At 50.0% G+C, this 15422-nt stretch overlaps 1 protein-coding gene across 2 annotated transcripts; it reads left to right on the top strand.

The window, feature by feature from the left end:
- Positions 1–1119: 1119 nt before the first annotated feature.
- LOC147231551 (CD276 antigen-like) lies at positions 1120–15051 on the top strand. 2 transcript variants are annotated; one of them, XM_086150293.1, is made up of 8 exons: positions 1120–1221; positions 5813–6052; positions 11145–11474; positions 11853–12137; positions 12692–13021; positions 13477–13584; positions 13719–13778; positions 14010–15051. In XM_086150293.1, the coding sequence occupies exons 2-8, from the start codon at positions 5983–5985 to the stop codon at positions 14096–14098; spliced, it is 1272 nt and encodes a 423-aa protein (XP_086006419.1). In that variant the 5' UTR covers positions 1120–1221; positions 5813–5982; the 3' UTR covers positions 14099–15051. The 2 variants fall into 2 exon arrangements, with proteins under 2 accessions (XP_086006419.1, XP_086006420.1); XM_086150294.1 differs by having other exon boundaries at positions 1163–1389.
- The last annotated feature ends 371 nt before the right edge of the window (positions 15052–15422 follow it).

Genomic DNA, 15422 nt, shown 5'->3' with positions numbered 1-15422 from the left:
GACCCTCAGGCAGGTTCCTGGCCTTCTCCAAAACCCTCCCGACATACCCTGTGATTTCAGGAAGGGACCCGGGATGACCTCGTCCGACCCTGGCCGGAGAAGGAGATCACAGGCAGTGCCTGGAGAAGAGCAGGGGTCTGGACACTGAGATTTGCATCTTCAGGAACAGGACCATTCTCCTATGACGTCTTTTCTGAGCTCTCAACCACCACCACCAGTGAAGCCACCACTGCCGGTCACATTCATGACTTCACAACCCAGATGTTTGCCATGTGATGCCGATCTCCCTCCAAAGGCATGGTGAGCTTGTTGTCGTTCTTTGTGAAGGGACCTTCGTTGCTCTCTGATCGGGCAAATACCCCAGGGCAGTGTGGAGGCTCTGTTTTGCTGCTGTGCTGAGAGGTGACAGCTGGAGGAGCTGCTGGAGCCAGATGTTTAAGTGGAGATGACAGTCCGGTTAAATCTTAACAAACCTTATCAGGACTTCACCGCTGTGTCAGTGGTGAAGACCATCTATGCTCAGCTCGCGCAAACCGAGAGACCGCACCAGGAATTCCAAAATTTCCGAGTTAATGGTGACTCACAGGAGCAGGAGACGCCCTGGGGCTTCTGCATGCATGCAGTAATAAAGAAAGCAAGCCTTGTCGACCTGGTTTTACACGCAGGTCTGGAAGATTAGAAGGATTAGGAAATCTTCTTCAACCGATCATCGTCAGAGCAGCGCCATGAAGATGAGATGTTCTTCTGATGAAGTCCACTTTTAATGAGCCCCACACGGTTTCTTCTCAGTCGTTGTTGGCTGATGAGGTCCATGGATGTGAAGGCCATGTCCTCAGTGTGTGTGTGTGTGTGTGTTTGTGCGCACGTGTGTGTGTGTGTGTGTGTGTGTGTGTGTGTGTGTGTGTGCGTGCCATGGCTGTTTGACATATATTGGAACTCAAATCTCTCACACACAACGGACTCCCAAACAGCTTTGCACTTTGAAAACATACCCTGCTGACATTTGGGGGCTCTTTAGAAGAAACCCGGTGGAGGCAATCACAGTAAACTCCACCCATCGGAGGGTGTGTGTGTGTGCAGCCTCAGTGCTCAGTGGTGTGTGTGTGTGTGTGTGTGTGTGCAGCCTATTCTCTAAATAACCTGTTGATCCAGTCGACAGGGTGTAGAGTCTCTGCCTCTCCTCTCAGACGTCCTCCTGCTTTCATCTGCAGCTGAGTCACTGTGAGTCTCCTCCGTCTTCTCCGTCTCACACACACAATTTCCTGGGACTTCAGCAGCTGGCGATCCACTTCTCCGTGGCGGCTGTGCGAGATATCACAGGTCTGCGGTGAGGAGCCGGTCCTGTTGCCAACGGCGTGGCTCTGGGGTTTTCATGGGAAGCGGCCTCTTGTGAGTCGGGGAGGGGTCGGCTCATAAAGCAGAGGTGATAGTGGGCCGGCGGGCAAAGGCGGCCGGAGGCTTTGAAAGGCCAGTGGTCATCCACAGCTGTAATCAGCGGCTCGAACACAGATGAGTTTACGGCCCGATAAGGAGGTGTCACGGCAGGGAGTGCCTGAGGACGCAGCCAGAGCCACTTTTCTATGCTTCTCAATGGGAAACCACTCTTTCCTGATCCCAGTACTCGAGTACTTACTGAGTACTTGGATCCTGAGGCAGCCGTGTAAGAGTGGGTTGAGGGAACGCTTTTTTGGCGGGTTAATTTTAGTTTGTTTTGTTTTTGTTCTCACCTTCACCTGACAGTCTGCAGTGGAAAGCGTGTCATTCCTGACCACTGCAGTGGACTGAGAGCATCCAGCCGTGTTTCAGAGCTTCTCATAAATATATTTCAAACCCACACAAACTCCTGAATCCAGACAGGGTCGCTGTACAAAGGTCAGCAGCATTTTTAAAATGGATTGTGTCTTCAGATTCAACATATACTGTGTGTGTGTGTGTGTGTGCGTGTGTGTGTGTGTGTGTGTGTGTGTGTGTGTGTGTGTGTGTGTGTGTGTGTGTGTGTGTGTGTGTGTGTGTGTGTGTGTGTGTGTGTGTGTGTGTGTGCGTGTGTGTGCGTGTGTGTGTTTGTGTACAGTGGTTTGGCAAATTATCAGGGGGGCAGCTTTTGCAATGATGACTAAGGTAAGTAGCTTATAAAAAGTAGTAGTACATAGTAAACAGCTTGTAACCAATGGGTGGTGAGATGAACAGGAAGATGGTCCCTCACCTCCACAAGCTACAGGGAAGGTGTGCCGAAGTGCATCACTAGAAGTTCCTCGGTTATCACGGGTGTTACGTTGCAGAACCTGCTGAGATAGATGAATATCCATCAAGTAGATATATATACTTGATCGATTGTAAATATATATGTATTTTTCTTATTTATATATATTTTAAAGCTTAAGGACCCTCCCTACGCTAGTATTTATCGTTCATATGCTCACAAACATATAGTTTACACAAACAGCGCTGCTGAGTAACACTACGAGCAGAGGTGAAGGCCATGCAAAAATGAAACAGGCGAGATGCTGAATGCATGCTATGCCGAGAAGATGCAGGGTAGGATGCTATCATCACCGAGCCAATCAGAGCCCAGGATACAGAACACCATGCCCTGGTTGGTCAACACCTGAGAAAGTACAAAATTATTGAAATAATAAATATATGAGAAAAGATTCTATCTGGGATAGTATCCGCATTTCCATGGTATTATCCACGATATAAAACCACCCCTCAAGGTGAACTGCGATAGGGTGAGGGACGCCTGGAGATGGAAGTGATGACCTTCCTCGGCTTGACAAGGTTACGTAATGACGAAAGCACGTGTGTGCCAGCCCACGTGCAACCCACAGGGAGCGCACTGAAGTGCCTGTTTTTTGAAAAGGATTTCACATGAGAGGCTATGAGAGAACTCGGGGGGATTTCAACCTGACTGAAATTCGCCTCAGAAAGGGGCGGTTCCTCATCGAGTGGCACTGCATGCTAATTGGATGTTCCACTCAGAGGCAGCTAGGATGGTCAGAGCTGCTGTAACAGCGGTGGAATGCCATTTTTAAAAATTCCCTCTCTTTCCATGCTTTGGTGTTGAGCAGCCCAGATCACATCGATGAACAAACCGTCTCTGTTTGAAAGTGTGATCCAAAGTCTGAGTCAGCGCACCAAGAGGCAGTGAGAATCAGAGAGGAGATTTTATTGACTTATTTCTTATCATCTTTATGTGTGAAATGAGAAGATAGGTGTGAAGATGTTGTGAAACTTCCCCTTCGGGACGTCAAGCTGTTTTCTTTTCATGTTTGCTGATGTTTGTCATAAGAATATTATATTATTCTATGGAGGCAAAAACCCTTAACAGGATTTTTTTTTGATGCTAAAACGACAACAAATTAAATAATATTAAACCCTTTTTGGCAGCCATTATTCCTATCTTATTTTTTAAAAACCTGAAGGAACACTAAAATTACCATATGTAACTTATATAAACAGATTTTCAGATGAAGAACATCCCTATATTCTTCTTATTATTAAAAATATCAATAATGAATAGCTTTTTCTTTACAATTAACTAATTGGTGAGTCACAGAGATGATTTACAGACAATTGTTCATCATCGTTTGTATCGTTAATGACCTGGTTACAACCAAGACGAGAGAGTTTGAATAACCATAGAGTCTAACTGGATTTGTTTCATTGTATGTGGTTGGTTCAGTTCCCCCAAGACGGCGTGGCCCAGGATCAGGGTTAGGGCCCAGGAGGTAGAGCAATGGTCTTTGGAACCGAACATTCCTGGTTCGATTTCTGGCTCCTGCTGGGGTGTTGAAGTGTTGAAGCAAGACACTGAACCCCTAACTACTCCTCAGGCGCTGGTCAACGGCAGCCTACTGCTCATGGTTCATCCATGGTGGGGTAATTGCAGACAACGAATATCCCCATGAGGGATTAATAAAAGATTAATTATTAATTATTATTAAGGCTCCAAAGGCAGAGCAGTCACACTCACACCTGGACCCCTACCTGTTCAGCCACACACCAACAAAACGCTACCCACTGACGACCACTCTGTCCTCCCCCCACAGAGACTATAGTTTGCACTAACCTGCTCTTAAAACTCCATCATATTCATATCACGCATCATGCCATCCACACCATAACTGTGCACTATGTAAATAACTTGTGCATCAATTTATTTTTATTTCTATGAAAAAAAACCTGTACATGGTCTGAGCCAGGCCCTCTCATTGCAAATTTCACTGTACCTGCACGATGACAATTAAAAATCTTGATTCTTGATTCTGGAAAGGAGGCCTTGAAATATTGGTGTAGTCCCCTAAGGCTCCAAGGAGGCCTTGTATTGGTTTAGTTCTCAAAGGCTCCAAGGAGGCCTTGTATTGCTTCAGTTCCCTAAGGCTCCAAGGAGGCCTTGTATTGCTTCAGTTCTCAAAGGCTCCAAGGAGGCCTTGTATTGGTTTAGTTCTCAAAGGCTTCAAGGAGGCCTTGTATCGTTGTTTCAGTTCCCTAAGGCTCCAAGGAGGCCTTGCATTGGTTCAGTTCCCAAAGGCTCCAAAGGGCTGCCGACTTTCTGAAGCATTGCTGCTCTTTGCTCCAAAGCTCTTGCGGGGCAAAGACCCCTGACAATACCACCCCCTGGTCCATTGGGGGCATCGAGTGTGTGATGATGTGCCGAGGGCTGTCTCGCACCCGGAACCCAGAGCGGGACAGCAGCGGCGCCGAACACTGGCTTTCCCTCGACCAACAGCTGTCAGCATGTCCTCGCCATCCTAGCACGACAGAGCTTCTGCTTCAAAACGCTTCCGCACAGAAGAACCTCCTCCAGCTCCATCGGCGATGCTCTTCATCCGTGATGGGAGGCCCGATTTCATCAGGCTCTTTGAAGCGGGGCCGAGTTCACTCGGGCCGGCTGAGGAATGTCAGGATGGTGTGAAGATAACTTCCACAATAGGCACATCTTGTTCCCCCGGGCTCTTCATCAAAAACCCACTTGAAAGATGAAAGAGAGGTTAATAATGTGTGAGGAGCAGGACCCCGAGCATGAAGGTGGGGGGGAACCCAGACAGAAAAGGGACAGGATGGCGAACCAATAACTCCACTGTCCGGGCCGGCTCTTGATTGGACAGCGGGTCATCAAGACCGAGGAGAAGCAAGGAGGTCAGAAGCTTCACAGTCTTCAGCCCAACTTCAGTTTCTTCATTCATTCTGGATTCTCTGACTCTGACTTCAATATTGGGGAACTGGTTCAGAACAAACAAGAGGGCCTGAGCACCAGTCAGTGAGTCTTTGCATGTGGTGTGTGTGTGTGTGTGTGTGTGTGTGTGTGTGTGTGTGTGTCTGTGGTGGAGACTAATCACCACTCTGAGTGTGTGTGAGTGAGTGCGTGTCTGTGTATGTGCGTGTATGTGTGGGTGAGTGTCTGTGTGTGTGATGTGTTTTGTGGTGTGAGTGTTTTTTTTTTCAGTGATAGTGAATGTGTCAGTCTGTGTTTTTTTCGGGTGACGGTGAGTCTGTTTTTTTTCAAGTAAGTGTGAGTGTGGTTCTGTGTGTGCTCATGTTTGCCTTTGTGTATGTGTGGGTGGGTGTTTGTGTGTGTGTGTGTGTGTGTATGTGGTTGGTGAAGAAGTGGGACACCAGCCAGATCCTTGTCGCTCATCCAAGGATCAAAACTGGATTCTCCTCAGAGCTGCACACGTTCTGACACGCTTATTACTGGATATCCTCTGCGTCCACATCGGCAAGAATGTGTCTCTAATTATGCTCTGCGCTTTCTTTTTGTGGGTGTGTGTGTGTGTGTGTGTGTGTGTGTGTGTGTGTGTGTGTGTGTAAGGCCGTCCCACACAGAGAGAACCTGGAGGGAAAAGAGGAACCATCGTATACATTTCGGAACGGACTGAAGAGCCTGCCGACTGTGTCATCATAGTGTGTGTGTGTGTGTGTGTGTGTGTGTGTGTGTGTGTGTGTGTGTGTCAGTTGAACGTGGGAAGCTAAAAGGAAACCATGTCAGTGATACACACCTTGGCCTGCTCCCTCCTCTGGATCGCCTCCGGCATGCAGGACAAAACCCCAGGTGAGGCACAAATACCTTGTTGTCCGTCTCGGTCTGAGCCTGAACCTGAAGCTGGGTCTCCAAGGGCAGGACGCACAAGTGACTCATTGAGAAACCGCCAAAACTGGGCCACAGGGAGCTGCAAGGGTTTGGAGCAGCACCTCTCTGCAGGCTTCCTTCAAACAGACGTTCATTCATAAGAAGTAAAGTATGTCTTTCACATGAACTGTAAGAACGTGTAAATGAGGAATCGCAGACGCAGGTGCTGACTGGCTGCTGGATCTGCAGAGATGTTTGGCTTTTTTTAAACAGATTTTCCTTCATAACCTCCGATGTTTTGTTGTATTTCAAATAATCTCAAATTATTGATGGGGATGTGTTTTCATGAAACTGCAGTCCATGAATGATCAGCTGATTTCAAACATTTACTGTTGTTCTAGCAGACCTTGCTGACTGTCTTCGCAGAGCAAATGTTGATTGACACAATTCTTACCGGTCTCTTTCCGGTCTCTTGAATAATCTCAGGCGTAGCTTTAGTTCACTGCCGTTGATGGTTCTGATCACCTGACGACCTCTGAGACTGTAGGCCATCTCAGCCAAGCTCCTTTTGAAGCTGCCCGTTACCTCTTGGACTTCAGCGGGACGATGAACAATCACCTGTACTCTGCTTTGAGTGCTCATGGCTCAGAGGAGCTTATAAAGGGTTTGCTTCAGAAGGAAACAACCAAAGACGATTTCAGTTGATTATTTTCTTACTGTCTTTGGAGTAAATCAAGTGCCGATAACTGTGATTGTGTTCCTACGCACCCACTGGATCTCATTCAGACCGTCTGACGCGACCCTGCGAGGAAGGCCTTTCCTAGCAGCTGATCGTTATGAAGGGAAGCGTTGCTGCTCATTCCTCCTGCTCTCCTCCGTGAGTCACCATTAGAACTTTGAAATGAAATGAAATGGTGATGTCATGTCTCCAACTCAGGATGGAAACATTCTCCACCACAACGGGAACAGTCATTACCCCCCCCCCCGGCTGCCCTCCACAGAAGCTCATAGTCCAATGGAGCACCTGGCATTTCAACAGTGCATACGCAGGTCGTGTGCAAATCCAGACGGTGACATCTGGAACATCTGGATCCACCATGTGTTTCTCCTGACCCGGCTCGCACGGCTTGAAGGCATGCGCTACATCTGAGCAAGCTGTGTCCACTGACCTGCTCTGGCTTGTGAAGGTGCCGCAATCAGCCCGGAGGTTCTTGCTGACCCCAGTCCCTCCGCCTGAGCTCCTTACACCTCCACCTGAGGTCCTATCAGGTGTCCACGCCCACATGCTTTGGATTCTCACAACCAGAGTGTTCGGCCGGTGACCTCAGGCTAAAACACGGTGTGTCAGGGGTGCTGCGGGCTAGCGGCTGCGGCTAACCCTAACACAAAGTTCAAACCTCGGCGGATGTCTTCAACTATCACAACAAACCCATCAGAACATGAGGTTGTGTTTCCATGCTCAGTTCAAATGATCTGCGGGTGAGGAGCTGCTGGAACGTCTGAAATGGGATGGTTTATCGTGAAGGAATGAAGAAGCAAACCCCTCTGTCGAGTTGTAGGAGGTGAGGGTCATTCCTGTTTTCCCGCTGACAGGTGGACATTCTCCGACTGGCGTATGTCCTCCTGGCCATCAGGGACAACAACTATGGCCCCTGAAACTCCTCCATGTGGGACTCATTTTCACAGCTTGCCACCCTCAGGTCCCATCCCTGAAGAATAAGTACTTTCTGCCATTACAAGAGGACCACTGGCGGGTTCCTCACTTTGATGGTGCTGTGGACCATGTTCTGCTTGGAACCCAGAGTCCATTTCTGTGCTTCTTCAACACAGACCAAGTCTACCTTCATGAAGCCTCCATCCATCTGGTCCATAGAGCTCCCAATCAATAGGTACCATCACAAGGGATTGGCTGCTCATGTTGTGGTGCTTGAAATTACAGAAGACCTTCAGAGTTCTGATGAAGGCTGTGCCTCAATGACACACCACTGTTTCGTGGCCAAAGGTGGACCCCCACCTTCTCAGGCATTTGCCGACTATGTTGTGCCTGATCGGTGGTGATGAAAATAATACTGATCATGTCATGGACTTCCACGGCTGTGAGAGCCACAAACGGGACCGTTTAAGCATCTATTCTCTGGCAGACCATCCGAATGACATGCTGCAGCTCCACAAAGGGATTTTCACTGTTTGTTTTCCCTGAAAGCGGTCTTTGTTCCTTCACAACAGGTTGAGATAACCCTTAGCTGAACATCTTGTTTGCCGTGTTTGCAGGTTAGAGTGCGTCAGCAGATCAGAGGAGATGTTTGCTCTCTCCACTCATGCCCAGTCCTACTTTGATTGTGAGACTGGTGAAGGGCTTTTCTCCAAGGGCAGGACGTGTCGTGTTCAGGAGTGACGGGAGCCACGGGCTTCCAGGCAGACAAGCACATGCACGTGCACATCATACACCACTGGTGTGGTTTCACACCACAGTGGAGTGGAGTGGAGTGTCTATGAGAAGAATGCAGAAGAGCAGAGCTCATGCTTCACCTTCAACCCCTCCAGATCTTCCTCCGCTGAAGCGCCAGCAGCAGGCACACCCTTGAGCAAACACACTGGGGAAGGAGTCAAACCCAGAGTCAGGAGGTTGGAGAAGCGAACGATTCCAGTTTGGCCTGAAAGTACGGGCCTTCTGGACGGGAACTCTGAAGGACCAACTGGACCAACTCTGGAGAGTTCTCCTGCTGAATCAAACAGGGGTGGGGTAGAAGACAGGAAGTTAGTTGGTGTGAGAGAAGGGGATGCAGAGGAGAAGATGGAGGCAGATGATTGTCCGAGGGTTAGATGGAAGCAGAGAGGACTAAAGGAAGTAGAAGAAGAAAAAAGGGGGGGTGCAGGTGTTGGAATTCATCCCGCAGTCATTTGCATGCTCCTGCACACCTGGTGGACAGGTCAGACAAGAACTTTGCCTTCCTGCGTCCCAAAGAGGAGGGCGGAGGCTCCCTGCTGCCGTTGTGCCATGTGTGGCTGCTCCACTCCTCCTTTGGCTTCCCTTCTTCTCCAGTGTTATGTCTCTGGGTTTTCAGCTGTGAGACCCAAGTGTCGCCTCATGCTCTGGGGGAGAAGTCATGGAGTTCAACCCTGGACCTGAAAAGGGCAGGTTTCTATGATTCTGCCTGGATGTGAGGAGGCACAAAGCTGTAGGTTCTAGCTGTAGGCTAGAACATGTGACCTCCTTCCCTGCAAGGATCTTCTTAAGTGGCGCTTTGGATTTTATGGGAAACACCCGGGGAGACAAAGCAGGGCTTGAAATCTATCAAAGGTTACACAGGAAACACAGCTAGGATCCTGAACACCCGAAATCCCGACCAAACCTCTGTAGCCTTCAAAATGGTGGTACATGGAGAAGCGAAGACCTTGTTTCCCGGCAGGTTGTTGGTTCAACGCTCTTTCTGCCACACTAGCAGTTAAAAGAGTTAAAACCAGGCTGACAGACGATTGTGTTTCTGACCGGACGGTCTTCATCTGCACGGACATGTCCTTCAGCGCAGCAGCCTGGCAGCCTCTCAGAGGTGGGAGGCAACATCACACAGGAGAAGGTAATTGCTCTCTTTTTAGGCCTTAAAATGACACGAGGAGTCAGCAGAGAGCAGAAACCCCAGTCATCACACCAGGTCCTTGGTTCTGATAGGCCCCTGGAAACCAGCTTTATCCCCTCTTTTATACCAGCATCAAATTTCCTGAGAATGTTGAGAAACTTTACTTCCTTTTTCTGTTTGTTTTTTTCCCAGAAGACGTGTGGAAATCATTTCTCTAAAAATAATTCATTACAGACGTTCTAATGACTTCATGCTGTGCAGTTGCACATGGCATTTCCTGGAATGTTTTCATACGCTAGTCATTTGGGGAGTGTGTAGGTCATGATATCATGAGATAGCTTTTTGGCCATAGTCTTTCTCTTCTTTTGGCTTTTCCCTTCAGGGGTCGCCACAGCGAATCAACTTTCTCCATCTAACCCTATTCTCTGTATCCTCCTCTCTCACACCAACTACCTTCATATCCTCTCTCACTACGTCCGTAAATCTTCTCTTTGGTCTTCCTTGAGACCTCCTGCCTGGCAGCTCATAGCCTCATTCCTGATCCTCTCCATCCTGGTCACTCCCAAAGAGGACCTCAACATCCTCATCTCTGCGACCTCTAGTTCTGCCGACTGACTTTTCATCATTGTAACAGTTTCTAGTCCATACATCATTGCTGGTCTCACCACTGTCTTGTACACCTCTCCTTTTATTCTGGCCGACAGTCTTCAATCACACAGTACCCCTGACACTTTTTCTTCAATCACATAGTACATGGTACACTTTTAGCTTTTTAGCCATGTATCTCTCTCTCTATATATACATACATATAGAGGTATATATGTTTGAAACCACACTAAGAGTGGTCCTCAAACAGAAGTTGATCTAGTGTGTTCTGGGTGGAGATTAGAAACTGGTGTGAGAGTGATTGATCCATCAGTCTTGGTTTAGATCTTCTCCTGCGAGTGTGCTGAGGCCTGCAGACCGGCCCATCGCTGCCTCTTGGGCCCGCAAGGTATCTTCTGGCTGAGAGGGCTGGAGGTATTTGAAGCTTCATCATCCCAAACTGGGCAGGCACGTCTAAATGCTGATCCAAATAAACTCAGCTTGGGATGGATAGATGGATGGATGGATGGATGGATGGACAGACGGAAGGACAGTACGTATGTACGTATGTACGTGTGTGTGTGTGCGAGCCCGTCTGTCAAGCATCACCTACTTGTGAAGCCCCCGAAAAGTGGGGATGCTGATGTCGAGGGGAGATCCCAACTGACAACACACTTAATGGGTAGCTTTCAGAAGATCTGAGAGGAGGTCAGAGTCTTCCATGGAGAGAGGAGAGAGCGGAGCATCTACACCTCATGGGGTTATTTGCCCGTTTTGGGGGCGGCTGCTGCCGTTGACTGTTCATCTGTAGCCTTTGGCCCGCTGACAGGATAAGAAGAGCCTCAGGTGTTCGTGAGGGTCTAGAGAAGGGACCGTATTTCACCATCGATCCGATGCTTCTAATGTTGCAGATGTGACGGTGAAGTGTCGGGTGTCAGGGGAGTGTGTGCTTCCATGCAGCTTCACGCCAGCCAGTCAGGAGAAGGTGGAGTGGCTCCGGCAGGATGTCGTGGTGCTAAGCTTCGAGCAGCACGAAGACAGCGATGACAGCGACAGCAGCGAGGAGCGTTACCGGCACCAACGACTCGACGGACGGGCCTCCATCTTCCCACACTTGATATCCCGTGGGAACGCCACGCTGATCCTCAGGGACGGCACTCTGAAGGACAGAGGCACGTACAGGTGTCGCGTGCACACCTCCAAGGGAGAGCACGACGCAAAGGTCATCTTGAAAGTAGAAGGTGAGTCCACCCCTCCTGCTATTTGGGGAAGCAGCTTCCCATCGTAGCCGTTTTTGCATAGTTCAAAACCATGAGTCATGGTTTTGATGAAGGACCACCTCTGTGACCTCTGCCTTCTGGTGCAGTGATCTATGGATCCTCTTCATAGCAGCTAATTAAGATCAGCGGCATTGGACTTTGCGCTTTGTGAAAATAGAGTCCGAATGTTATCGGAGTTATGTGACGCCCTGCCAGGCTATTTCGAGGGCTGGCATTCAGACCATCTCCGGCTGCCGTGATGGAAGGCTTTCTCTATGTTGTGTGTGCGTGTGTGTGTGTGTGTGTGTGTGTGTGTGTGTGTGTGTGTGTGTGTGTGTGTGTGTGTGTGTGTCTGCACAGCTCCCATCAGAGACGTCTCCCTGCAGCTGTCCCGGCTGAGTGGCTATGAGGAAATGAAGTGCAGCGTCCAGAACGTGTTCCCAGCCCCCCGGGTCACCTGGGCCACCGAGCCGCCCACCTTTGAGGACCTGAGGCCGGTCACACGCATGCTGGCCAACAAGCAGGGGCTGTACGCCGTGGACAGTCGGCTCAGGGTTCTGAGCGGACAGCCAGATCTCATCTACATATGCAAAGTCACAACCTCCTACGGCGATCCGAGCTGGATCGCCTCACTGCGGGAGAGAGGTAAACACTGACGGACTGCGGCTTCTCGGTCGACGTATTTTGGCAATTGCACCGGGAAAATGGCAGCTTCAATAGCGGCCAGGTCCAGTGAGAAACCGAGGGTTGCTGGTTTGACTTCAGAAACATTTGATTTACCTCCCAGAGTCCTCTGGCCCGGCAAATTGGCATAACTTTTGAGCTAGAGCTTGTTCAGTGCATCCATTTTTATCTGTCAAAGGAAGAATCGCTCATCTTAACTCCACACAAAACCCCTGCATCGTCCTGTTTAGCTGCTTCTGAGGCACAGCGTTCGCACTAATGTCCTAAACAACTTATGACAACTTATGACAAACCGCAGTACAATGCCAATTGTACCTTTACCGATTGCGCGGGACAGGGACGGGTAGCTGCGTTGATGCGTCAAACCAAGTTCTAGCGGTCAGTCAGAAATGCGATTACCCTCATTCTCCGAGGGGGAATCCGCAGAAAGACAGATTTCATTTTGAATACATCAGATTTGTGGGGATTGTTACCAATGGCTTGGAAAATAAACCTGCCTCCACCTTGTCTGCTAGAAATAAGAGGCCGGGAGGGGCGAGACCTGACCATCCCTTGCTTCGCCCCACCCTACCTGAACAGCCCCTCCCTCAACTGGAGTTTCTCCAATGGCGAGGACGACCCGGAGCACATCCTCACCTTCGACAGTCGGTCGGGGCACAGCGTCTGCCGCCCACCATGGGACAACCGCGTGGAGCTGGACGGCTTCAGGGTCCCGTTTGGCGACGGCTCTCTGCGGCTAATGGATCCTGGACACCGGGAACACACGGGCAGCTACTCCTGCGTGTTCTCCGTCCCCTACAACACGCACACCGAGCGGACCGAGGTCTCCATCGACACCCCTATCGGTGAGGTTACGGAGAAAAGGGCAAAGTTGACACCAGTTGACGGGCCTCTGTGCTTTTCTTGTTTACAACAGATATCCAGAAAACACAAAAACCAACAATGGTCGGGTCGGTTTTTCGCTGCTGCCGCAGACTTCCTCGCTTTGTCTACGTCCCTCGGCTCAGAGGACACAGCCAGAAACCAGAGGGTGAACAACAATGTCTGGGTCAAGCCCTTGCGGACGGAGGAAGAGAGGGAAGAGGGAAATGGATGTTAGTTGTTAGTTTAGGCACGAAAGGAGGGAAGGGGGTCGTAGAGATGTGAGGGAGAAGGAGGGATGAGGCGGAGGTGTAGGGATTGTTTCTGGGCACATGAACTCCAGACTGCATCTGGAGAGCAGGGTCAGCTCGGGGATGCTGAGAACAAGTCGGCCCTGAACCGAGGAGGTTCAAATGTTCGTGTGTGTTTGTGCTCGAAGGAGAAGGCAGAACATCGGAGGGGGCGTCGCACTGGTGGATCGTGGCTCTTGTGGTTGCCCTGCTGGTCGTCGCCCTGGCGGGGATGCTGGGTTGCCTGAAGATGAGAGGTAAATTTGTTAGCGTCGCCGGGCAAAATGACCGAGGCAGGTCGATGGAACTGGAACTTGGGATTGGGACCCTCTGAATCTCAGAAGCTTTTGCTGGAGTAGAAATCTACAGCACATTGCATCTCTGTCCACAGGGAGCACCTTGAAGCCTAGGAGCGACCCCGAGGACGTGACTGAGCTGCATCCTGTCAGAGGTGGGTCATCAAGAAGGGCCTCTTGCGCAGTACTCAGAGAGGACAGTAGGTGGAGCTAGAGTGCCGCGTCCACCCTCCTCTGAGAGGCAAACAGCTCCACACAACTTGGCAGCTTCCTCCTTAAACAGCCAAACACGTCCAGTCATTCGCTCATTCATTTATCAGCTGATTAACAGTGATTCGACTGATTCCTATTTTGAAAGCAAAAGCCTCATCTGTCCTCCCCTGCAGATGTCCGAGGGAGTCAGCTGAGCGAAGAAAGCCCTCTGACCGTCGGTGGCACCGACGGACAGTCCGGCCCCCAGGCTGGTTCCACGTGAACCTGATGGGCGGCGGCGCGGGAAACCCCCTGACTAACAACGAACTAACACGAGAAACACGCACAGCGATACGCACTAAGGAGCCTTTCAAACAAGCTTTTAACATTTAGAATATGCGCTTTCAACATCTTCATGAAGGGTTTGAGGACCCTGAGGGTGCAGCTACGAACAATACATCCTTTCCAGGGAGAGCTTCGGTCACCATCGGGTCGACCCCGACACTTTTCTCGGATTCTTTGAGGATCCCAGAGAAGTCCCGGGATTCTGCAGTCCAGCGTTGAGAGACGGGCTTCCTCGTTTCTGCGGTCAAATTAACTGGATGTGTCTCAGACACCGAAGGAGCCCCCGGGCTTCCAAGCAAGAGGTCCACTTCCCCGCAGAGCACACCTCACTTTCTGAAATACAGACTATATTTATGGGGTCACGCAAGACTTTTCTCGACAAAATCTTTTTTTTCTTTTTTTTTCGAAAACCCAAGTAAGGCTGTCGAACAAACATTTCACCAATCAAATATGAAAGAATAGGTTCCTCTGCATATGCAATAGAAAGCTGTCTGTATTTGGGTCACATTCCACCACCACACTCAGTAGATGGAAGCTCTTCCTAATTGAATGTAACCCTTCGCCTGTCGAGCGTCTGCCGCCCAAACAGCTGCTCCGCCGGACCCGAGGACTCGACGATCAGGGCACAGCATGCGGGACCACCTTCCGTCTCAAAGGCCTTTCACTAATCTGTCTTCCTGGAAACGGCGAGGATCGACCTTCCGCGTCCTGCCGCACGTGAACGTCCATGAATTCTACGATGTATGTGAACCTTTGAAGAGGCCGAGCAAAGGGGACAGAGGAAGCTGCTCCACCTGCTGCCGAGGAGACGAGGAACCTTCTACTCATCAGCTGCACTTGACTTCTTCACTCACGTGTCATAACAAGATGTAATGTTATTAAAATGACTAAAGGCTGACATGTCAGTGTCCCGTCTACTGTCTCACCGCCAAGATCAGCTTTTCACTCACATCTGATCACACCAGAGACACATTTCCCCACCGTCGCCGTGGAAACCCTCGTCCCGGGTTAAGGGGGCCCAACCCGAAAGCCGCTGGTCTCAGTCCACCTCTGAGGGCCAACTCATCTCAATCCCCATCTCAGACGGGACCAAGGCCCGAGACCAGAGGTGATTTGGAAAGCACGAGGCAGGAGCAGGTGTAGCAGATTTGGATTATCCATTGTTAGTGTTGTTAGTTTGTGAGTTCATCCGCCCACAGACCTTGGGCAGGTGGAGAGGTGGAGTAAAGTACCGACACACCTCCATGCTGCACTTTGCTTTT

This window comes from Fistularia commersonii, chromosome 8 (assembly GCF_037954325.1).
Source record: "Fistularia commersonii isolate RoL2024-O1a breed Wild chromosome 8, RoL_Fcom_v1.0, whole genome shotgun sequence".
In the NCBI taxonomy this organism is placed as follows: domain Eukaryota; kingdom Metazoa; phylum Chordata; class Actinopteri; order Syngnathiformes; family Fistulariidae; genus Fistularia; species Fistularia commersonii.
Note: the sequence above shows the minus strand (reverse complement) of the source record. Positions and strands in the feature narration are given on the sequence as shown.